This window comes from Oryctolagus cuniculus, chromosome 11 (assembly GCF_051225735.1).
Source record: "Oryctolagus cuniculus isolate XC-2025 breed Fujian yellow rabbit chromosome 11, ASM5122573v1, whole genome shotgun sequence".
In the NCBI taxonomy this organism is placed as follows: Eukaryota; Metazoa; Chordata; class Mammalia; order Lagomorpha; family Leporidae; genus Oryctolagus; species Oryctolagus cuniculus.
The window spans coordinates 78,839,992-78,863,867 of NC_142877.1; the positions used below are offsets into that span (position 1 = coordinate 78,839,992).

Consider the following 23,876-nt stretch of genomic DNA (forward strand, 5'->3'; position numbering starts at 1 on the left):
CGATAGGTATTTATTGGATAATCATTGTGTGTAAGATACTGGACCAGGTATCAAACATACAAAGACTCAATCACAGTTTATAAAGGGGCTTCTGGACTACAGGCTATTTATAGTTATTAATGCCTACCATACGCAAAGCACTGAGCATGTCCATAAGCGTCTTTCAATGTCTTCAATGATGCAGGAGCACTTAAAACAAAATAAAGCAGAACGACCTGACAAGCAATTTTAAAAAGTAAATAAAAAAACTAAACAGCGTTACAGAAGTAGGCTTTTCTATGATTTCTGTACATGAATAATCACCACTTATTCAACTGTAATGCTTCTTTTCCTTAGTTTTCCTACATTTGATCCCAACCAAGTAGTGTGACTTATCTACCTACTAACCTGTGAGGGAATATGTAAGGTGGCACAGCACATTCAGCATCTGGTACACAAGAAACACTAAGAATTTGTTTAATAAGGACACTGTGAAACATGTATTTAGAGAAATGGATTAAAGATAACACTTCTTTATTCACCAAATACATTTCAATATATGATTTAAATGTAGGACAATTTAAGACTGTTTTGAGTGTTACAGAGAATTCCTAAAAGCAGATAAGACTGTCCATATCCACTGTTAGATGCAGTTATTAGTTGCATTTAAAAGCTTTTAAAATAACACAAACATTTGTAACTTCACATTAGAAACCATTATTGAACTCTAAGTACCAAATATAGGCAAAGCCAGTAAGTACATAAAATATCTCTGCAAGCCATTAGGAGCCAGAAGAAAATCAAAGTATGAATTCAATATTCTTTGTGATATTAACTTTTAACTACAAAAATTAGTTCTTTGCATTGTCTTTTTTCTGGTAACATGTATTGAATGGTAAAAATCTATCCAAGTTTTTCCAAATAAAATGGAAATAAACCAAGGGTTACATAAAAGTAAAAACTAATTTATATTGCTCTTTGGAAAAAATTTTACTTTTATTCACGTTATATATGACCATGAATGGGGAAAATCTATTTTAAATGAAGCAAATGACATATTTATCTTATAAACAATTAAAATGGAATTTGAAGAACAAATCCACTGAGAGTAAGTGATTCTATGAACTAAGAATAGGAAAGGTAAAAGAGGGATAGCAAAAATGAAAAAAGATGCAGAAAAGCAAAAAGGAGCTAAAAAGAATTATTCTCCCCTAGACACACAGATTAACAAAGAGCTGAGACATAGAGAGGAGAGATTTAGGCAGATCTTGGCTCCCCCATGCCAAAACCCTCTTTCATCCAGTTTACTCTCATAAATTAGCCCAGTATTTTTGTCTGCATGGTCTGGTGGCCTAGGGTACTTCTTCAGAAGTCATTTAAAGTCATGCTGCTTTCCCAAGTAGACTTAGTTGACCTGGGAATTAGTAATCACATCCCTGCTTTACTTCATGGCTTGAATTGGATTAATAAAGATTTCTGCAGTTATAGTTCATCTTCTGAATCTTGATGATGAACTTTCTGAGGCTGTCTCTTAATACTGATTATCAAATCAACGGTCAATATTTTTATCAAACACTGGAGAACTGAAGTTAATAACTGGTATTTACCAATTACTGATTCTAAACCTGTCTGACTGCTTACCACAGGTTGATTGGTTTCCAGTGCATGGAGAGCTTTTAAATATAGGTGTGGAAAGCTGTACTTTCCGTTCTTGTACCTACAGAGGATTTTGGGAATGCCTAAAAGTGCATTAGCTATTAACATACTAACCATGGTTTCTTCTGATGATTGACATTTTTTGGCATACTTGGTTAGATAGTAATGTAACAAGATTTCAAAGTTGCCACCCACTGGCAAAACAGAACCTGCTGGTATAGATGAGGAATAGTAACTCTGGCAAGTACCCTCATCTAGTGAGTTGTATTTCACTGGCGACATGCTCTGTTTTCTAGTAATTTTTGTGATCTGTAAGTTTTCACAAAATATTTCTGTTCTCATGTTTTCTGTTGTTGAATTGGCAATGGAATTACCCTCCGCTAATGGGGCACAATCACCAATTATCCTGTGTTCTCCAGGAGACAAACATCTCAGTGTTTCATCTATTTGGAATGTATCTTCTGATGTTAGTTCTGGTGTTGAACATGGAATATATGCTTCTAATTCTATATCTGAAACAACCAAATTTGAGTATACTTTTAAATATGTTTGAGTTTTTTCCAAATCATCTTTGTCCTTTACAACTGTGTCCTGATATGGTCTTTGTATAGATTTATTTCCAGTTTCTACTAACTGATCATTTTCTCTCCTATTTTTGGAAACAGGGATACTTAATGTATCATTTTGGTCACTGGCATATCTAATATAACTTAGATCAAGATCTTTATGTAACTGCCGGAGCATTTTAAATGCGCCATGTAAAGCATTCTCATGTTGCTCAATAAGACCCTGCACTGGTCCACAAAGAACTATACAGTGTGGTATAAACGCACATGTGCTAATCAAACCAAGATGAACATATCTTTTAGATCTAAGGATGAATGGTTTACAAAATTTCACCAAAGCAGTGTTAGAAATGTCATACTGTGAAGAGGCCTGTGGTACAAATGGAGAAAGATCGGTGATTCTCTGGATAAGGGAAACTTCTTTTGCTGATAAACACTCCACCACTGATATGCCATTTAGTGCTGCATAATAAACAACTGAATTTGGTTGTTTTACACTAGACAGGAGCAATTTTACATTTTGACCATTTAAATGTTTCATTATTGCTTTTGTTCTTTCCATAATCCAAAATTGAGAAGTCTGAAACTGTGTTTCTGAATTCAGAAAAAACTCTGATCCAGAAGTTGTAAAAGGAGGCTGAATGGCTTCTGTTACCATCACTATTCTTATGTCACCATCTGCTGGACAGTACACAGAAAAATCTCTGTGAAGCAAAAGCCCCGCTATGATCTTAGAATCTGAAACAGGAGGGCCAGTGACCCCAACATTCAACTCTACAAAATAGTCATCCATTAATTCAAATATTTCAATTCCACTTTTGCAAGTCATACACTTGAAAAAGTAGTCACACATCAACTGTGAAATAAATTTGTGATTATTTCTTCCCACTCTTCCACAAAAGTATGCTTCTAAGAGCAACTCTGAAGAGCTCCTGCACAATGTTCTCTCGTTAGCAGATGAAGAAAAGATAGACAGAAAGTGTCTACTCAAGTACTGGTCCATAATACTGTCTAATGTATGTGTCTGAAATGTCAGAAGAGCTTGGGAAATACATTTCCACTGACAACAACTTTTCCAATGCTTTCCATGGGTTTGCATATTTTCAGACATCAAATCGCCTTTTTCTTTATCTGTGATTGCATGAAGTCCTCTGAGCAAATGGCAAAGTAAGACAATAAATGTTTTAGCACCATCTCCTGCTTTTTTGAGATGACTGGAAACACATGCCACTATTACCCTGCATAAAAAGAAATAAAGCAACTCAGATTTTCACACGGTTGGCTTCCTATACCGACATCAAGTTTTTCAGATATAAATAAAAAGTCCCCTTAATATACATTCTTAGTTTTATCTTTTCCAAGTTACTTTCTTCTATTCCAAGTTTCTAGGGCTGGGTGGAGTGGGGAGAAGAGGAAATCGAAATGTTCTTGGGAGTTGATAAAAGTCAGGGGTCCCTGGGAAAGGCTCCAACACCGAGTACCCTGGTCTCAACTGAGGTCAGCTTTTCCAGATGCGTAGCCTTAGGTCGGGACAAGAGGCTGAGGGAGGCTGCCTGGGGTGCCCGGTTTTAGGCTAGAAGGGTACGCGGGTACCTGGCTATGGGATGCTCTAAGTGTAGCGCCTGCAGGAGGCGGCCTCCGTCCCGGCTGAGCAGCACCTCGCCGGTGGGCTTCGTACACAAAACCTGCCGCCCCTCGGGGCCCATGCAGCGGCTCACAATGGTTTCCAGCACCTCGGCCACCTGCAACGCCGCCTTCACAGACCCAGCGGCTGCCATAGAACCTGGGGTCTGGGCCTCTTCACGTCACCAGCTTGCGGGCCCCATCGAACAGGACTGGGAGCGGCAGGAAACGGAAAAGGCGGGGAAGAAACCGGCAGTCCGAGCCAACACCGGAAGCTGTCACTGGTCGGCTTCTTGGTTGGACGAGCAGGCTGCCTTTCAAACCAGTGGGCGGTAATACTCGTCAGTCTGCGAATAGGTGTTCTCAGGCTCATAGCCCGCGCAGAGGGAGAATCACCGGATCTTTCCCATAACCTGAACTCTTTAAGTCTTTTCCCAGCTACTGCGTGAACACGTTCGCTTTCAGTCACATCCCCCCGCCCCGATATCCCTTCGACTCCCAGGAACCGTGCCTCTGTGAAGGAGCAAATGGGCACAGCGAGTAGAACCCAGTAGAACCCAGCTGTTTTTCCCACCTCCCGCTGGAAGCTGTTTTTTACGTGCTAAAACTGCGCGGATACACGCGTGTTCACTCCACACTCCCCATCAATTGCTTTCCTTCCCAGAACGAAAGCAGTTGCGGAATGCAAGACCGATGGGAAAAATTCTGGCCACGACCACGAGTTGCACGCTTTGTCTTCCGCGGCCGGCTTTGACACATCTACTTGGTTCAGCACTACAATGAAACTCCAGCCTCCACAATTTGCTTTTTTTTTTTTTTTTTTTTTTTAATTTTTTTTTAAGCAGGGTTGATCGGTGTTTGGTGTTTGGACTTAAATACATTTGTCACAGTGATGATCAATAGAGTGCTTTAAAAATTATTGGACACAGTCCAAAGGCAAAAAGTATGTACTATTAGTAATCGCACGTGCACACACAATTAGGAGTATGGGCTTTGGATTCAGGCCCGAGTTTGCTCTGGAATTTATTCATCTATGGCAGCAAGTATCTTTGGTTCTTGCTTTTCTCATCTTAGAAAAGATGGAGTGACATATATAAAAGTAAAAAATCTCAAGGTTTTGAAGAGGTGGAGAATGTTTACAAAATACATTGTTACAGGTATATAATATGCAAATATTTATAATACAAGCATCATATTACTGTGGTAGATCACCATTCCCCTGGCACATTATTCCGTCAAGAAAGGGGTATAAGATGCATCGGATTAATTTTGCATAATAGCACAACACCTATTAGACTCAAAGAAGATGATCTTGCAGATGTTTCACTGAGGTTGAACACTGGAGGGTTCTCCTTACTCCTAGGCAAAGGATAAGAGAAACTTGTAGGCCCTTCTTTTTCTTCCTCCCAATAAGATAAACCAATGATAATCAGTAAGTGGACCCTGAGGGAGAGCAAGAATGAGAAGGGAGAATGGTGGAGGAAAACTACAAAGCAATGGCTTCTTGGAAATCATTTCATGTTGACTCCTTATGGACTACTAGGTGATTTAGGGAGGAAAAAACCTTTTCATATGTATTTAATATAAATCTGTAATATTAAGATTTTTTTCCTGGTTCTGTTCATTATTATGGGGTTGCATTATGGATTCAACCAGTAGATTATTCCAAACATTTAGGAAGTGAAGTGGCATATTCACAGTTCTATGTAAGTATACCGTGGAGACATGGATTCAAAGGTATGTTCTTTCTTTTATACTAGTAACAAGTTGCTGTTACTGTGTAGTTTTTAGTCATTTAACTTCTGCAAGCCTCAAATTCTTTATGAATAAAATTGGGCTAAATTACACTTATCTTAAGGTTGTTACAAGGATACAAGAATGAATATAAAGCATCAGGCAAGCACACATTAGGGAGTCTGTTAAATCCCTTTCGATTACAAGCCTTTTTCCATCTTTTGTAGCAATTTCCACGAAAAAGGGAAAAAATAAAAAAAATAAACTAAGTAATTGTCACCATATATTATATTAAAAAGTCATTTGATCACAGTTGGCTCTTTTTAAAAATTTTATTTAGAATGCCTACTTGTAGAACTTAGCATAATTTGACAGATAATTAGAAAAATTCTTTTCTCTCTGCAAACATTTATAACAGGTTAGGAATAACAGATTAGAAATGTAGTATGTTACAAAACAGTAGCCTATGACTATTCTGTATATTTACTATGCACCTTAAGGAAAAGAATTTGACAGTGTGCTATGCTTAGACTGCAGATAACATACTTTTATTATATCATACAAAACTGACCAGTGGTAGTGCTTGAATTTATAAATGGCCATTAATCAATATTTAAATTTAGATGTATATTTATCATGCTAAAAGTGAAAAAAAATCTGAAATTCTACGGCTCATCAGTTCAAATGTTTCATGGCATTTTTCTTTAAATGAAAAATTTTAATGTAATGTAAAACAATTTTACATGATAAAGGCATAAAGATAAAATTTTCTAAATGTTTTTGAAAGTATATTCACATTCATTTTGTCATGGGTTTCTTGTGACTTTTCTAAGGATGTTAATCATATTAAAAGACACTGGTCGTATACAATTTTAACAATCCATCTGCAATTAAAAACTGTAACAAAACCAGACGGTAGTTAAGAGTAACAAAAAGTAAATTAAATATACAAAACTCATAAGACAAGTAGAACAAAATCAAACCAAATTACATAACAGTGGCAGGTTATACATTTTAAAGAATTTTGTTTTACACTTGAGTCAAATATGATAAAAGTCAAAATGTAAACTTACTGATTTCTGTGGGGTTTCCTCCATTGGCTCAACTTGGAAAATTTGTATAAATGCTAGCATTTTATTTCTATACATTTAACATAATTCAGAATAATCAGCAGTCTCATGTATGGCTCATCGATAATGCCATCATCATTGTGTATCAAACAAAAAACCCTACTCATCACTTACTAGAAATGCTAACCATTGGAAAAATGGAATTTTACATATGTGTTTTCTTAAATTTTGATAAGCTAGTCTTCAAAAAGTTAAAACCGCCTTCCACAAAATTGTGTGTGTATATGGCACAAGTTGACACCCCAAACAGTGTGAATTCCATCGAAAAGGCACTGTTTACAATACTCAGAATAATCTGACAAATCGACTTCAATGATGTCTGAGAGTAAGAATATATTTGAAATAGATAGACAAACCCTTATAAAAGTACAGCATTACTGTTTAAATATAGTATAGCTATATAAAAGGAAATAAAGTGACACAGAGAAATGACCTTTTTATGACATTTAAGCCTATAAACACTCTGAATCATATTATAGTTCTGTAACACAAAAATGACAAAAAATATTTTCTTAAAGGCACAAAAGCATGAATATTAAAATGAGGGTGGTATTTTACACAAGGCCAACTTTTCAATGGAATGCAGTTGCCAACAGAGCTGTGACAAAGATTAAACTGTACCTTTATAAGTGATACAAAAAAGTACTGACATAAAATATGAGTTAAATATCTATTGCTGAAACTTATTAAATATTACACATGCCCTGTTTATTGTCTTTTCCTGGGCCAGTTACTTCTCACCAAATGGTGGATAACTGAAGCACAGTACATTTAACAACTTAAACAGAAATGCACATACCAATAATTACTCATCTCATTTTCATGAGAAAACAAGTTTTTGATAAATGAAAAAAAAAACTGGTCATAAGGTCTTAAGTCCTAGAAACCATCATGAGGCTGTCAGACAACTGGAAACTGTGAATCACATTATGAATCCATTCGTGAAGGAAGATTAATCTCAGGTAAAGAACATTCAAAGTCATTTACCTAGTATGGCTAAAATCTTAAACATTGATTTTGTGTCTCAAAGGATTCACATTCACATACTAAGCCAAATACAAGTAAGCACTGATCTAAAATTAACCCACCAGTTCCTGAGTTTTGTGTTCAGCTTATAGAAAGGAACTCATATAACTAAAAGCACAAGAGGACTATTAGATTAGTATATGCTTTTAGTGTATATGAAACAGTCATGAGTAACCCTGCTCTTTCATATGAAACAGTTTTTGACTCCTTGGATAAGAAACCACAATAATTGCCTAAAGAAATTTAAAAAAGAAAATAACAACCTTTCCAGTTTTAGAGATATCTATACAAATAAAACATTATTTAGGCTGAATGAGAGTAACATACAAGTAGTTTAAGACCAAGATCCTAAGGCAGGTCACCAACAAAAATTTTTAAGTTTTCAGGGTTCAACGAGAAAACAATTTTTGTAAGCAGCCAATCAAGTGATATATAATATAAATTAATACTAGTTTAAACCATAAAAAATATCAAATTGTACAATATTTACAAAATATCATACTTCAATGAATAGGCATTTGAGCATAACATTGGTAACAGAATGTGAATACAAAAATTATATTGACAAAAATGATACACAGCCAAAAACACACACCCATTTTCTAATGTAGCCATGAAAATTCCAGGCATAGGTACATCTTATTTATGCTTTTATCAATCTAAAAATATTTTCACACATACTTATGGAATACAGCACTAACACTACATGGGAAATGGCTCGTCACAGAAATATAAGGATACTTAAGATAGTTATATTGGGGCAAAATGCAAGTTTTCTCATTTTCAATTTTCACAATTTAGCAAATGTCCCTTGATTCCATATTTACCATGGTATAAACAGTTGATTGTAATTTTATTAATGTCTCATAGTTTCTTTTTAGTCAAAGGAAATGTAGCCAGAGTGATTACACTAGAGTGATTATACTCACTGACCTTCACTGTCAGTAATAGCTACATTTAAATCTATACTTTCAGGATTGTACTGTATATTTTAGGATAATATGTTCCTAGACTTAACTACCTTTGGAAAGATTATTTTTAAGGACTGTATTTATGTAAAAACTGAACAAAAACTTAAAAAAGTATGCCTGAGCCTGCATAAAAGGGATCTTAGAGATCTGTGGTTTTGCCACAGAATTCAGTTACTTAGAGTGGGATATAATAAAAAAAATTCAGTACTTAGTACTCTTCTTGGATGCTCATTGTATTGCACATTTTAAAGAAACCAATTTTATGCAGACATAAAGGCCACCACACAGTATCTTTTCTTATTGCTTTTCTCTTTTTGGCTTTTAAAAGTAAAATATTGGTTACCATTTTTTCATTCTACTTATTTACTGAACACATGAAGGTCTAAATGAAAACTAAAGTAATTTTTTCATAATGAAAAAACATGAATTGTCGCCATTTCATATACCCTATCAATATCTCTAGAATTTGGCCTATGTTATGAACCAGCTGACTTAACAAAAATAAAAAGGAGAAAAAAGGACAGCAACCAGTTTTTACCACACTTTTTTCAGCAAGTGCTTAAGATGGTTATTATAATCAATACGTCCAATCAGCTACATACCAGTTTTTTATATTGATATACATATACATAAACATTACCTGTATCTATAAATATTAAATTCTAGGGGGTTAAAAAAAATCTCGTGTAAACTTTTAGAAAGTAATTTGCAACTTCTTTCAATATATTAGTTTTGACCACTCAACACCTTTTTTTCTTGCTGTTTCTATGAAGACAATTGAGTTGGGTGCTTCAGCAGTGAAATCATCAGTACAGTATTTTGAATTATTTATGTCTATTATTCCATCATTCCCCAGCCCTTAATTCCTTACTGATTAAAGTTTTGTGAAGAAAACAGATTACTACCCCTATATTTATAAGATTCATAGCATTTTACAAACAATGTTAACATTATATCTTAGAACATACTATAGAACACAAGACTACTTTTAGGTAAGAGTACATAAGAGACAATTGTGTATACATGTGGATTTATTATACTCACATGTAGACACAGCCTCACAAAAGCTAGAAATGTCCTGGCACTTAACACATAACTCAATTTAATAACCAAACAGGATAGCTCTTGTTTCAGGTTAAGGATAAAACATATGAAAAGTCAATATCTCTACATTTATCATCTAGGTTTCTTTAGAAATATTGCAATATTTTAATAAAGCCCAAACCAACGTGAACATTGGTCCCAGGGCAAATCCGATTTTTCTAGTTCACTTATTCAACTGTAGAGAACTTCTACTTAAACATGAAGTTTATTATGACTTGAAGCAAAATCAGGAGGAAAATGATGAAGTAGTCTTTTTGTTGCAGAAAATAATCCGTGGCGGGTGTGCTGGAAACAAAATGATTTCGAAGAGCCAGAATATTTCTAAAAAAATAAGCAACAATAAATTGTATTATGATTTGCCAAAAATATCATGAGAACTCTTTGATATTACATGGTTTCAAGAACTAAAGTAATGACCAGTCAATTAATAATACCTGAATAGTGAGCTTACTATACCATGTGAAGCCATTATTAGGCTTTGTCTAGATCTAAATTCCACACTGTACTGGATAACTTCATTATCTATATCAAGAAATTATTAAAGTTTAATGCTGTAGAAACGTATCACCTTCGCTGTGATAGCAGGGATTTTAAAACTAAAACTTTGAAGGCTGGTGTTGTAGCATATTGAGTAAAAGCCACCATCTGCAATGCTGTCATCCCATTTGGGCATGGGTTCAAGTCCCGGCTGCTCCACTTTTGAACCAGCTCCTGCTAATGGCCTGGGAAAGCAAAGGAAGATGGCCCAAGTGCTTAGGCCCCTGCACCCATGTGAGAGAGCAGGAAGAAGCTCCTGGGTCTTGGCTTTGGCCTGGTGCAGCCCTGGGCACTGCATCCATTTGAGGAATGAACCAGCAATGGAAGATCTCTTTGTCTCTCCCCATCTCTGTAACTCTTTCAAATAAATAAATCTTAAACAACTAAAACTTTGATTCATAGTTGACTCAAAAAAGATTATTTTTACTTTCGAGAGATAAGGGCGAAGACAGGAGAAAATCCTAAATTCCCCAGGAAAAGAAGTTAACGTAACAGATTTCATGAGACATTATTTATGCTAACAAAAAATAAAATGTTAATTTGTTCATGAAATGAGCTTATCTATCCTCATGCCATTCAAAATGCTGTTGGCTTGAAAACAGATGGTTAGTGAAGCACCATTATTTTTTTGAATTTCTACTATTAGAGCATTTTACCAATATAGAGAGACAAATAAAAGTTTAATTATAAATATAATTAAATTTGGAAACCTGAACACTTTATATAAGGGCTGATGATGCCAACATACGCAAGATATGTTCCCTGCTGTAAAGATGATCATGGTCCAGTAAGGTAGACAGACATGTACAGTAACAACTCCACAGTGTACTAAGTGCTCTAAAGTATTTTTAAGAGGCCAGCGCTAAAGCCACTGCCTGCAGTGCTGGCATCCCATATGGATGCTGGTTCGAGTCCCGGCTGTTCCAGTTCTGATCCAGCTCCCTGCTATGGCCTGGGAATGAAGAAGATGGCTCAAGCTCTTGGGCTCCTGCACCCACGTGGGAGACCTGGAAGAAGCTCCTGGCTCCTGGCTTTGGATCGGCCCAGCTCTGGCAGTTGTAGCCATCTGGGGACTGAAGCAGTGGATGGAAGACCTCTCTCTCTGCCTCTGCCTCTCTGTAACTCTGTCTTTCAAATAAATAAATAAATCTTTAAAAAAAAAAGTATGTTTAAGACGCTATGCAAGCTGAGTTGAGAGACTAAATAATTCTATATAGCAGGGCAAGCAATTGGAAAGTGATTATAAGAAAAGTGGTATCTGAGTCTAACTTCAAAACAGATTTTTTTGATCAGCAAGACAGGAGGAAGTGCAACTTAAAAAGTGGATTCAGTGTGGGCACAGGTCCAAAGATGAGAGAGCACAGAACACTCTGAGAGATGTGAGGCATTTATAGGACTACGGCATGAGACAGGTGCAGGGAAAAGGATATGAGGCTGTGGAAGAAGCAAGTATATGTAAGTCATCAGACCCCCAAGAGTCAACAAAATTTCTTTCCTTTCTAGTTATCCAGAACATCTAGCACTGAGTTGCTGAGTACATAAAAGCCAGGGGACTATTATTAAATATTTTTGAAAACTGATAAAGCATAGTAGGCAACCAATCAGAAAACTCCTGCAGGCTTTGGCAGTGGAATAGGATCAGTACTCCCAGCCTACAAGTAATCTTGCAAAGTGTTATAACCTTCAGTTGCAGAATCAAAGAGCGGTGTATAAGGAAAGGGATCTGGGACTGCAAGAGGAGCAGTCATAGGTCTCTGAGCAGTTACTATTAACTCATCATTAAGAAAATATTTCAATATTCCAACAACTGGTGCATTCCAATTAAATATTAGCTATGCACAAAGGGGACTGCTGAAGTCTTTGTTAAATTTTTCAGAAACAACCCTACCTCCACATCCAATCCAACTACATTCCTAGCATGCTACAACATTAAGAGAAACTTATTCCAATTTTGTTCTCACAGAGAAAAAAGAAATCAACTTTCCTCTCTCCCAGTATTTTAGTGCTGAAGGAATTTCAGACATCAAGTGAGTGAGGCTAAGGTTCCATCTTAGCTCAGCAATGTTATAAAAATGTGATTTCCTATGTAACAGTGATATGGGGTGACTAGGCAGGAAGATTAGGTAGGAACAAATGAAACTGGAAAAATTCTTTTTCATTATTTCTGTGTAGCACTGCATTGTTACTCCACCCCTTATCTGGCAATCCAGTACTGCCACATTCCCATAATGCACCTGTGCCTCATCCAGGACCAGGAAGGAGGAAACACCATTATGGCTACATAGGTGTTAAGCTCCACATGGAGGTACCATGGAGTTCCTAGAAAGCCTTATGCACATTCAACCTGTTGATACGCAATTAAGGTATGACCTCCTATCTCAAAAAAGGGACTGGTACACTTGGGAGAGGACCTTTTGCTTTCCGGCTTCTGGACCTTGCTTATGGGACCTACACTTGGCCTCCTCCTACTCTCCTTATGAGTAACTCTCTGGCCCACTCATGACAGGTGTCTCTCTGTGTGGGGTTGCCCACACTCATGCATGAATGTATATATTCACTCTTGCTTTTATGTTAAATCCTGCTGTCACTTGTGCACTGTATTTATGCCACTGCTTTGAATTCCTATCTCTGTGGGGGCAAGAACTTGGAATAAAAATGAAGATAATCAGGCCTATCACAACAGGATTCTTTACTCCTCTGGACTCAAATGAATAGTCATTATCATTATACTTTACCTTTTAATTTCTTCCTGGGTTTGTTTTATAGATTCAATGGAACTTTGAATGTCTCCCAGTTCTATCCCTTTCTTTCTTCTGGTACTTGGTTTTACTGATTGAGCTAAAAAGACATTTAGAATGAAATTGTAGTCATAATCACAATCTACAGTTCAACTTAATGACTCCTGTGTAATAAATTTTCCTAGGCATTAGTTTTCGTGGCTTAGAGATTAACATAGGACTAATGCTTCACACTTTGAAGTTTCAAACTTATCATTTCACAACTGTAACATTATGAATATATTTAAAGTAACCATAAATTAACTAAATTTGACATCCATTTTATTTTTATTTAATTAAAATAGATAAAATAATTCATTAAAAATATTAATTTGGGAAAGGTCCTTCACTCATTTGTCTATAAAGAAGTTGACATTTTTAGCCCTTTCCAATTTTTTATTAATTGCTAATGTTATCTTTATTCCAGTAGTTACTCCAACTTTAAAGCTCTTCATTCAATTTGTTATCTCTTCTGCAAATTTTTATTGCCAATCATTAAGCTCTAAAGTTTTTTTCACATCCCTTCTCCTAACCAATCCTTTCTTTCTAGTTTTGTTCAGATCTTTCTTAACCTCTCTCTAAGGTTTAGCTTTCTCCTTCAAAAAATACAGATAATAATAATAATAGCTCAACCTCACATGATTGTTCTAAAGTGTGTTTAACATGTGTTACTAGCACATGTTAATTAATAAATGCTAGGTGATACACTATAGATAATACAGTGGGGTGGGTAGGAGGGTGAATTAAAAAGCCAAAATATCTGCATATATGGGTATAACATACACACACACACACACACACACACACCACTTCCTTAGGTCTGGTATGTGATTTTAGGGAGGTCAACAAGTATCTCAGTTTCCTTACCTGTAAAATGGTAGTAGCAACACTATAACTAACACTCTCTTCTAGTACACTGGTACTATGTGACTCCTGCTTTTAAATCTTTGTTCATTTTATTCCATTCATCCTCCTGTATGTTTCTCCCACTCCATGCCCTACCCCTAAACTGCCATAATCCATTAGAAATCCTAAAAATTTATTGGACTTCTTCTCCGAATTTTCCTTCCAATTGAATTGAGACCCTTCTCTTTTAAACATTTTTATCTTTAACAAATTTTCTGGTATTTATATAATTTATTCACTTCCAGTGTCATCTCTTTAGGAAAAAATGTTCTCCCCAGCTTGGGGTAAACCCAGTAGAAACAATAGATTAAGATATGAGAAAATTCTTTCTTAATTATATCTCAATATAGTTTGAGGACAATTACACAGTAGCTGACTCGAAAAAGAATAGCATATGGGCTGGCATTGTGGCATAGTGGTTAAGGCCACTACCTGCGACACTAGCATCCCATATGGGTGCCAGTTTGAGTCCTAGCTGCTTCACTTCTGATCCAGATCCCTGATAATGTGCCTGGGAAAGCAGTGGAAGATCGTATAAGTGCCTGGGCTCCTCCACCCACGTGGGAGATTCAGAAGAAGTTCCTGACTCTTGGCTTCAGCCCAGCCCAGCCCTGATTGTTGCGGCAGTTTGGGGAGTGAACCAGCAGATGGAAGGTCACTCTCTCTCTCTCTCTCTTTTTCTGTCTCTTCCTTTCTGTGTGTAACTCTTTCAAATAAATAAATAAGTCTTAAAAAAAAAAAAGAAAAAGAATAGCACATTATTTAATCTATTAGTCCTGAAGCTTTATAGCTATTTTTGGTTGTCTATGACTTCTAAACACTACAATAATTTATTCTGGCATTGAATATTTTACTGATTCATGAACTGAGCTCAAAGATAAAAAAATGCTTCCTAAATTCAATCCAGGGAGCCATCAATAATTTTTCAGAGGCTAACAGGCATAAGAGGTACCATTACAGTGGGGTTTATATTTGCTTGTCTCCTCTTTTTTCATTTCTCATGCTTTACTTTACCTTCTTGCCTAGTCTTGCAACTTATCCACAATCTAGAAGCAATACTTGATTTTCATCAATCAAACACAGTGTTAACAATCCTTCTTTAAAAAATTAAATTGTAAGAATGAACAGCCTGCAATAAATATTTTTACCTTCACTTCCAGATGAGTCCTGGATATCAGGTTCTGGGGAGGAATAGCCTTTTGCCACTTTCTTCTGTTGCCTGGTTGGCTTATGCTTCATTTTTGGGACACTAACCTGAGAAAAAAATTATACTATTTTGTGAGTTTGCACAGTTATTTTATACTCAAAGACCAATGTTGCACAAGTATTAAAATTAACTGTTCATGGGCACAATATTCAGAAATAAAGATTAAACACTCTAAAATTTAGTAAGATATGATGTATGTATACAATCAAATTATCTTTTACCTTGTTCCCAATGTTAGAGATATTCCTACTGAATAATGTTGGGATTTAATAAAATTACTTATTTATTTTTAATCATATCTGTATAATATGGAAAGCATCTTATTATAAACATAGATGATGCTATTATTTTGTAGCGCATTATTTTAAGTTACTGAAAGTATTTAAGTAATGTACAAGATTCAAAAATAGTTCACATCATCAACTAGAACTAACTTTTCCTTAGAATAATAAGGTTTAAACTCTATCCTTTGAACAGATTTGCATTACTAGCCATCAGTTCTAAATCTGAAAACTTAAATGCAAGAGAACAAACTAGAATAAGAAAGACAAAGTAAAATAAATACTTAAGAAAAAGGGAACTGGTGGTCATAAGCTTTCAACTCTGTTCTTACCTGATCACCATTCTAACAGAAATTATCCCCAGTAATTTATTACTGGAAACAACTTTGTAAAATCTTATTTCTGGACTTAAAAGTTAAAACTTATACTATAACATTCAGCCTATATTCCTATTTCAAATGTGGGAAACTTAAACCTTTGTAGCATTTAGAATAAAAAAAAACACATTATTAGAGCAGATTCAAATTGAGGACTGAAAAAGACTGGGGAATCCTTACCTAAAATAACAAAGGAAGTTAGCAACACAACTAATGATACAAAAATAGTTATTATGATCAGTAAAATCTACCTTTAGGAGGAAAAACAGATGTCTGTGTGCATCTATCATGTAGGAGTTGTTAAAAACACCGTAATTTTAAAGTTTAAACAAATTTTAAATTGTGATAATATGTATAAGATAATTTTTGCTACTTTAATAAGCTTAAGTGTACAATCCATTGGCAATGATTATATTCACAATATTGTACAAATGTTACCAATATAGCCAAGACATTTTTATCAACTCTTAAGTTAAGCCTTAACTTTTAAGGCTCTGTAACAATTAAGTGATAACTCCCCTTCTTCCTCAGTTCCCTGGTAACCACTAATCTACTTTCTGTCTCTATGAATCTGCCTATTTCATACATTTTATGAAATTCACACAATATTTATCCTTTTGTGTTTAGCTTTGTCACTTACCATAGTATTGTCAAGGTTCATCCATGTTATAGCATATATCAAAACTTCATTCCTTTTTATGGCTGAATAATATCCCATTGTATGTATAAGAAAACCTCATTTTTGCTTATCCATTCACTGATCACAATAATTTTTTTTAATCTCTAATGTTGACTGTCATTTAGAATATTTCTCCCTTTTGGTTATTGATATACAAGTATCTCAGTTCCTGTTTTCTACTTTCTAGGAGTGTGATTGCTGGGTTATATGATAATTTTATGTTTAGCTATATGAAGAACTGCAAAACTGTTTTCCACAGCAGCTACACTATTTTAGATTCCCACAAGCAAAGTACAAGTGTTCTTATCTCCCTATAGCCTCACCAGTATTTATATTCCATTGTTTGGATTACTACCATTCTAGTAGATGTGACACAGTATCTAACTGCAATTTTGGTTTGCATTTCCCTTATAACTACTGATGTTGGACATCTTTTCATGTATTTGTTGGTCATCTGTGTATCTTCTCCAGAGAAATGTCCTTTGGCCATTTTTAAATTGTGTTTTTGTTGTTAGGAGTTCTTTACATATTCAAGATACTAAACAGTTTCAGAGAAATGTTTGTAAATAGGTTTGAATTCTGTAGATTACCTCTGCACTTTCTTTATAATGTCTTTTGATGAATATATTCTAAATTTTGATTAAGTTTACTTTATTTTGTTTTTACTTGTGCTTTTAGTGTTACATACAAAAATACATTGTCAAATATAAGGTCAAGAAGATTTACTAATTTTCTTCTAATAGTTTTATGGTTTTAGTTTGGTATAGATACATTTTGAGTTAACTTTTATATATAGTGTGAGGAAAGGAGTCCAATTTTATTCATTTTGCATATAGAAATTTATCTGTTCTAGCATCATTTACTGAAAAGACTATTCTTTTTTCCGTTGAGTAGACTTGGCATACCTGTCAAAAACCAATTCACCTACATTGTATGGGTTTACTTTTCTATTTCACTGGTTTATGTATTTATACTTTTTTTTTTTTTTTTGACAGCCAGAGTGGACAGTGAGAGACAGAGACAGAGAGAAAGGTCTTCCTTTTCCGTTGGTTCACCCCCAATGGCTGCTGCAGCAGGCGTACCCAGCTGATTTGAAGCAGGAGCCAGGTGCTTCTCCTGGTCTCCCATGGGGTGCAGGGCCCAAGGACTTGGGCCATCCTCCACTGCACTCCCGGGCCACAGCAGAGAGCTGGTCTGGAAGAGGGGCAACCGGAAAAGAATCCGGTGCCCTGACCGGGACTAGAACCGGGTGTGCCGGCGCTGCTAGGTGGAGGATTAGCCTATTGAGCCGTGGCACCGGCCTATATATTTATACTTATGCCACTATTGCACAGTTTGATTAGTCTTGTTTTAAGTTTTGAAATGGGAAAATATGAGTTGAGTCCTCTGTGTCCATTTTGTTCAGGATTATTTTGGCTATTTAGGTGAAGGTCTCTTGTAATTCTGTATGAATCTGAGGATCAACTGTCCCAATTTTGAAAAAAAGGAGTTGTTTGAATATTAATACAGACTGTGTTGAATCTGTAGACTGCTTTGGCTATTACTGACATCTTAACAATATTCAGTTTTCCTACCTAATACCATAGGATGTCTTTCTATTTATTTAGGCCTACTTTAATTTCTTTAGAAATGTTTTATGGTAGAAACTGTACAAGTCTTTCACTTCCTTGGTTAAATTTATCCCAAGGTATTTTTATTCTTTTAAACCCTATTATAAAGTAAACTGCTTCCTTAAGTTCCTTTTGGTTTGTTAAAGATATATATATATATATACACACACACACACACACACACACATATATATATATGAACATAACTGATTTTTGAGTGTTGCTACAACTTTGCTGAATTCATTTTTTTGTTCTAGTAGCTTTTTTATAGATTCTTTGGGAGTTTTCTGTACAGAGGACAGTCATCTGTCTACAGAGAAAGTTTTACTTCATTTACCATTTGCATGACTTTTTTTTTTTAGTTAGTTACTTGCTCTGGCTAGAATTTCCAGTACAAAGTAATAGTGGTGAAAGTCATGTTTGTCTTCTTTCTAATTTCAGAGGGAAGGCCCGTCATTTACCATAGAGAATGCTATTAGCTGTGGGTAACTGACGAATGTTCATCATCATGTTGAGGAAGTTATCTTCTATTTCCTAGTTTTATGAGACTGAACAAAAAAAAAAAACACTCGTAAAAGAGTACGGGTTTTGTTAATTGCATTTATAGGCGATTTTCTTCCTCATTTTATTAACCTGATGCACTTCATTGACTTCCTATAGTAAATCAACCTTGAAGATTCCAAGATGGCTGAATACGGAAAAGACATGCTGATTTTGATGAGGGGAAGATAACAGAAGAAAAGTGGAGGAAGTGCATTCCCAGGGGAGAATGAGAGAAAAACTTGCAGCAGAAATTCTACAGAAATAAGTGTGACATCATGGAGTAGTGTGCAAAGTGCAGACACATAACAGTGAATGGGGACACCACTCACAGCTCCCGCAGCAGGGAGCTGGAGGAGATGCCAGCGTTTGAAAGCTAGGTGAGAGCAGACTGGCAGCTCCTGCCACTGGTGATATCACCTGAGGGAGAAACTTGGGAACCACACTGACTCTCTAGAGCCCTAGTAGGGAGTAGGGTACCCACCTAATCCAATGAAGGAAAAGTGCACTTGTTTCTCTCCATCTCCCCATAAAGTGGCCTGGTGACCAGCAGAGAGAAAGTACCATCTTAATGCTAGTAGAGGCTGCGGTAGCTCTCTCTCACACATGTGTATACGCATGAGAAGGAGGTTTTATTATTAAGAAAAATCTGCATTCCCCACTGACTCTGAGCCTGATTGGAAGGATTGGCAGGGGGTTGTGCACTTAGGACTGTGAGATGCTACCATTCCCCCACCCTACCACAGGCTCCAGGGCTCAAACTGCCAAGGCAGAGCACCCAGACAACTGGCTCTAGGAACACCTCTGTTCTCTCCATGGATGGGGTACGCTCGTAGGGTTGAGTGTGAATCCTCTGCACTCTATGGCTGTGGGACTCCTGCATGCTATGACTGTGGGAATTCTGTGACCACGATAGGGTGTGGGGTGCAGCTGGTCTCTGGGTAATCACTGTGTCTGGCTTCAGAGGCTCAGAGCTCCCTTACTGCCTGGGCTGGGTCATGCCAGAGGGTTTTGTGTTCACACTGAGAACTACATAGATCCTTTGTGCAGTTCATGTCCATGCATGGGTTGGGGGTTGTACCCACTGTGGTCTAACCCATTGATCACATTTCAAGAGAGGAGGTGATGATGTGATTATGCCAACAAGTGTGATCATACTCTTCTCCCTGCTGACAATAGAGATCTACCACACCCAACATGGGTGTCACCCTGGATCTCACTCCACCCACAAGCACTGACCAGAGTTCCCTGGTCCCATCTAACACATGACTCTAGTTAGCCACATAAGACACTCCACTAAGCCACATAGGCATAATTCAAAAACAAAAGTCATCAGAGTAGAAAATCAACAGCTGTTTCCACAAGTGCCTAAAAACAAATGCAGAAATAACAAGGAACAAGAACAAGGAAGATAACATGAATCCCCAAAAGGAACACAACACTTCAATATTAGAATATGAAGATATTGATGAAATGCCTGAAAATGAATTCAAAAGAATAATTATAAAATTATTCAGAAACATGAAGAAACAAATTCATGAGATGAAGAAGTCCATATGCAAATAAGGATGAAAAGTTTTGTTGAGACATTGAGATAGTAAACAGAAATCAAACTATAATATTAGAAATGATGAATTCAATATGTCAAATAGAAAAAACAGTGGAAAGCCTCAACAACAGACTTGGTGAGGTGTGAGAAAGAATATTAGAGTTGGAAGACAAATCCTTGGAAATAGCTCAGTCATATAAGGAAAAAAAAAGAAAAAAAATAATTAGATAAACTGAAAATAGTGTTTGAGATTTAAGAAATGCTACCAAATGACCAAACTTACGTGCCTCTGGAGTTCCTGAAGGTGTGGAAAGAAAAAATGGATTAAAAGGACTATTCAATGAAATAAGAGATGTCCCTAAATTGGAAAAAGAAAGGGATATTTAAGTACAGGAAGCACACAGAACTCCTAACAGACAGGATCTGAAAAAAACTTCACCATGACACATTATAGTCAAATTTTCAACAGTAAAGCATAAAGATTCTAAAATGTGCACAAGAGAAATGCCAGATTTCCTTCAGAGGATACCCAATTAGACTAACAGGTGATTTCTCATCAGAAACCCTAAAGGCAAGGAAAGAATGAAAAGATATTGCCCAAGAATCTGTCAACCCAAAATACTATACTCAGTAAAGTTCTTATTTATGAATAAAGATGAAATGAAGACCTCCCAAAACAAAGAGAAATTGAAAGAATTTGTCACTACTCATCCAGTCTTACAAATGATGCTTAAGCATGTGAAAAAGAGAATGACCATCATTATTTTGAAAGAATGTGAAGGCAGAAAATCTCCTGGTAAAAGTACAAAGGAAATCCAAAGCAAACAATAGGAATACTTACGAAAAAATGGTAGGACCAATTCATTACTTATCAATAATAACACTAAAAATAAATGGACTCTCTAATTAAAAGATGTATGCTGGAGCTGGCACTGTGGCATAGTGGGTAAAGCCAGTACTAGCGGTGTCGGCATCCCATGAGGGCGCCAATTTAAGTCCCAGCTGCTTAACTTCCAATCAAGCTCTCTGCTATGGTCTAGGAAAGCAGTGGAAGTTGGCCCAAGTCCTTGGACTTCTGGACCCATGTGGGAAACCCGGAAGAAGCTCCTGGCTCCTGCCTTAGGATTAGCCAATAGGGGATTGAAACAGTGGATGGAAGACCTCTCTCTCTCTGCCTCTCCTACTTCTTCTTCTTCTTCTTTTTTTTTTTTGTAAAGATTTATTTATTCAGAGTTACACACAGAGAGAGGAGAGGCAGAGAAAGAGAGGTCTTCTATCCACTGGTTCACTCCCCAATTGGCTGCAACGGCCGGAGCTGTGCCAATCTGGAGCCAGGAACCAAGAACTTCCTCCAGGTCTCCCATGAAGGTGTAGGGGCTCAAGGACTTGGGCCATCTTCTACTGCTTTCCCAGGCCATAGCAGAGAGCTGGATTGCAAGTGCTGGACATAGCAATAGCAGTGTTAAGAGAAAAGTTTATAATAATTAGTGCATACATCAAGAAATTGGAAAGTCATCAAATAAATGATCTATCATTGCATCTCAAGGACCTAGAAAAACAACAAGCCAGGCTGGTGCTGCGGCTCAATAGGCTAATCCTCCGCCTGTGGCGCCGGCACACCAGGTTCTAGTCCCAGTCGGGGCGCTGGATTCTGTCCCAGTTGCTCCTCTTCCAGTACAGCTCTCTGCTGTAGCCTGGGAGTGCAGTGGAGGATGGCCCAAGTCCTTGGGCCCTGCACACGCATGGGGGACCAGGAGAAGCACCTGGCTCCTGGCTCCGGGTCAGTGCAGTGCGCTGGCCGCAGCAGCCATTGTGGGGTGAACCAACGGAAAAGGAAGACCTTTCTCTCTGTCTCTCGCTCTTTCTCACTGTACACTCTGCCTGTCAACAACAACAACAACAAAAAACAAAAAACAAAAAAACAAAAAAACAAGCCAAACCCCAAAATAGTAGGAGTAAAGAAACAATTAAAATTAGAGAAGAAATCTGCTTAGAGTTTCCATCATGAAAGGGTGTTATATTTTGTCACATGCTTTCTCTGCATCTATTGAGATAATCATATGGTTTTATTCTTCAATTTGATTTGCGAATGTTGAACCATCCCTTCATACCAGGGATAAATCCCGCTTGGTCTGGGTGAATGATCTTCTGATGTGTTGTTTGGTTCGATTGGCCAGAATTTTGTTGAGGATTTTTTGCATCTATGTTCATCAGGGAAATTGGTCTGTTGTTCTCTTTCTCTGTTGCATCTTTTCTGGGTTTAGGAATTAAGGTGATACTGACTTCATAAAAAGAATTTGGGAGGATTCCCTCCCTTTCAATTGTTTTGAATAACTTTAGAAGAACTGGAGTTAGTTCTTCTTTTAATGTCTAGTAAAAATCAGCAGTGAAGCCATCTAGTCCTGGGTTTTTCTTTGTTGAGAAGGTCTTTATTATTGATTCAATTTCTGTCTTATTATGGGTCTGTTTAAGTTTTCTATGTATTCATGACTCAGTTTAGGTAGGTCGTATGTGTCTAGGAATCTATCCATTTCTTCTAGGTCTCCCAGTTTGTTGGCATACAGCTCTTTGTAGTAATTTCTGATGATTCTTTTTTTTTAATGGTTTATTTATTTATTTGGAAGTCAGAGTTACACACAGAGAGAAGTAGAGGCAGAGAGAAAGAGAGAAAAAGGTCTTTCACCCACTGGTTCAATCCCCAATTGGCCGCAACAGCCAGAGCTTTGCTGATCCGAAGTCAGGAGCCACGAGCTGCTTCTGGGTCTCCCAGGCAGGTGCAGGGTCCCAAGGACTTGGGCCATCTTCTATTGCTTTCTCAGGCCATAGCAAAGAGCTGGATTGGAAGTGGAGCAGCTGGGACTCGAACCAGTGCTCATATAGGATGCCGGCACTGCAGGCAGTGGCTTTACCGGCTTCGCCACAAAACCAGCCCCCTGATGATTCTTATTTCTGTGGTATCTGTTGTTACATTTCCTTTTTCATTTCTAATTTTATTAATTTGGGTCTTCTCCCTTCTTTTTTTTTGGTTAGTTGGGCTAATGGTGTGTCAATTTTGTTTATTTTTCAAAAAACCAGCTCTTCATTTTGCTGATATTTTGTATTTTTTTGGATTCAATATTCAATTTTGTTGATTTCTTCTCTAATTTTAATTATTTATTATCTCCTACTAGTTTTGGGTTTGGTTTGCTGTTTTTTTCCTAGATCATTGATATACTAATGGTTTGTAGTTTTCTTGAGCTTATCAAAGAACCAACTTTTGGTTTCACTGACACTTGTTTTTCTACTCTCTATTTCACTTATTTCCACAATATAATCTCTATTTTCCCACCTCTCCTAATTTTACATTTGGTTTGCTCTTTTTCTGTTTGCTCATGGCATAATATTAGGTTACTGATTTTTCTTTTTTAATGTATATAGTCACATTCATATTTATCTTTGAGTATTACCTTTGGTACATCTCATAAACTTTGCAATGCTCCACTGTTTTGTCTAATTTCTTTCTAATTTCTCTTGTGTTTTTCTTTGGCATATTGGTTTTTAGCAGTGTACTGTTTAATTTCCTCATATTTATTAATTATTCAATTTTCCTTTCTCTTATTGACTTCTAGCTTCATCCCATGTCAG

General features: G+C 36.6%; 2 protein-coding genes across 30 annotated transcripts in view; both read right to left on the minus strand.

The window, feature by feature from the left end:
* Positions 1 to 482: 482 nt before the first annotated feature.
* On the minus strand, positions 483 to 4,075 carry BBS10 (Bardet-Biedl syndrome 10). 3 transcript variants are annotated; one of them, XM_008256822.5, is made up of 2 exons: positions 3,795 to 4,075; positions 483 to 3,439 (listed from the first exon to the last, which is right to left on the minus strand). In XM_008256822.5, exons 1-2 carry the CDS (start codon positions 3,977 to 3,979, stop codon positions 1,462 to 1,464), a joined length of 2,163 nt encoding a protein of 720 aa, XP_008255044.1. In that variant the 5' UTR covers positions 3,980 to 4,075; the 3' UTR covers positions 483 to 1,461. The 3 variants fall into 3 exon arrangements, with proteins under 3 accessions (XP_008255044.1, XP_008255045.1, XP_008255046.1); XM_008256823.4 differs by having other exon boundaries at positions 3,920 to 4,063; XM_008256824.4 differs by having other exon boundaries at positions 3,935 to 4,059.
* Positions 4,076 to 5,876: 1,801 nt separating this feature from the next.
* OSBPL8 (oxysterol binding protein like 8) overlaps positions 5,877 to 23,876 on the minus strand; it is a 198,241-nt gene continuing 180,241 nt past the window's right edge. For 22 of the 27 annotated variants that reach the window (XM_051846458.3, XM_051846457.3, XM_089307459.1 and 19 more), the window contains 3 exons: positions 15,158 to 15,263; positions 13,062 to 13,164; positions 5,877 to 10,110 (listed from right to left, as the gene is read on the minus strand). In XM_051846458.3, the coding sequence (XP_051702418.1) occupies positions 9,978 to 10,110; positions 13,062 to 13,164; positions 15,158 to 15,263 (342 nt within the window). In that variant the 3' untranslated portion in view covers positions 5,877 to 9,977. Of the gene's footprint in view, positions 10,111 to 13,061; positions 13,165 to 15,157; positions 15,264 to 23,876 lie in introns of those variants that run through there. The other 5 variants (XR_016216184.1, XR_016216183.1, XR_016216182.1 and 2 more) reach the window with 1 other exon arrangement.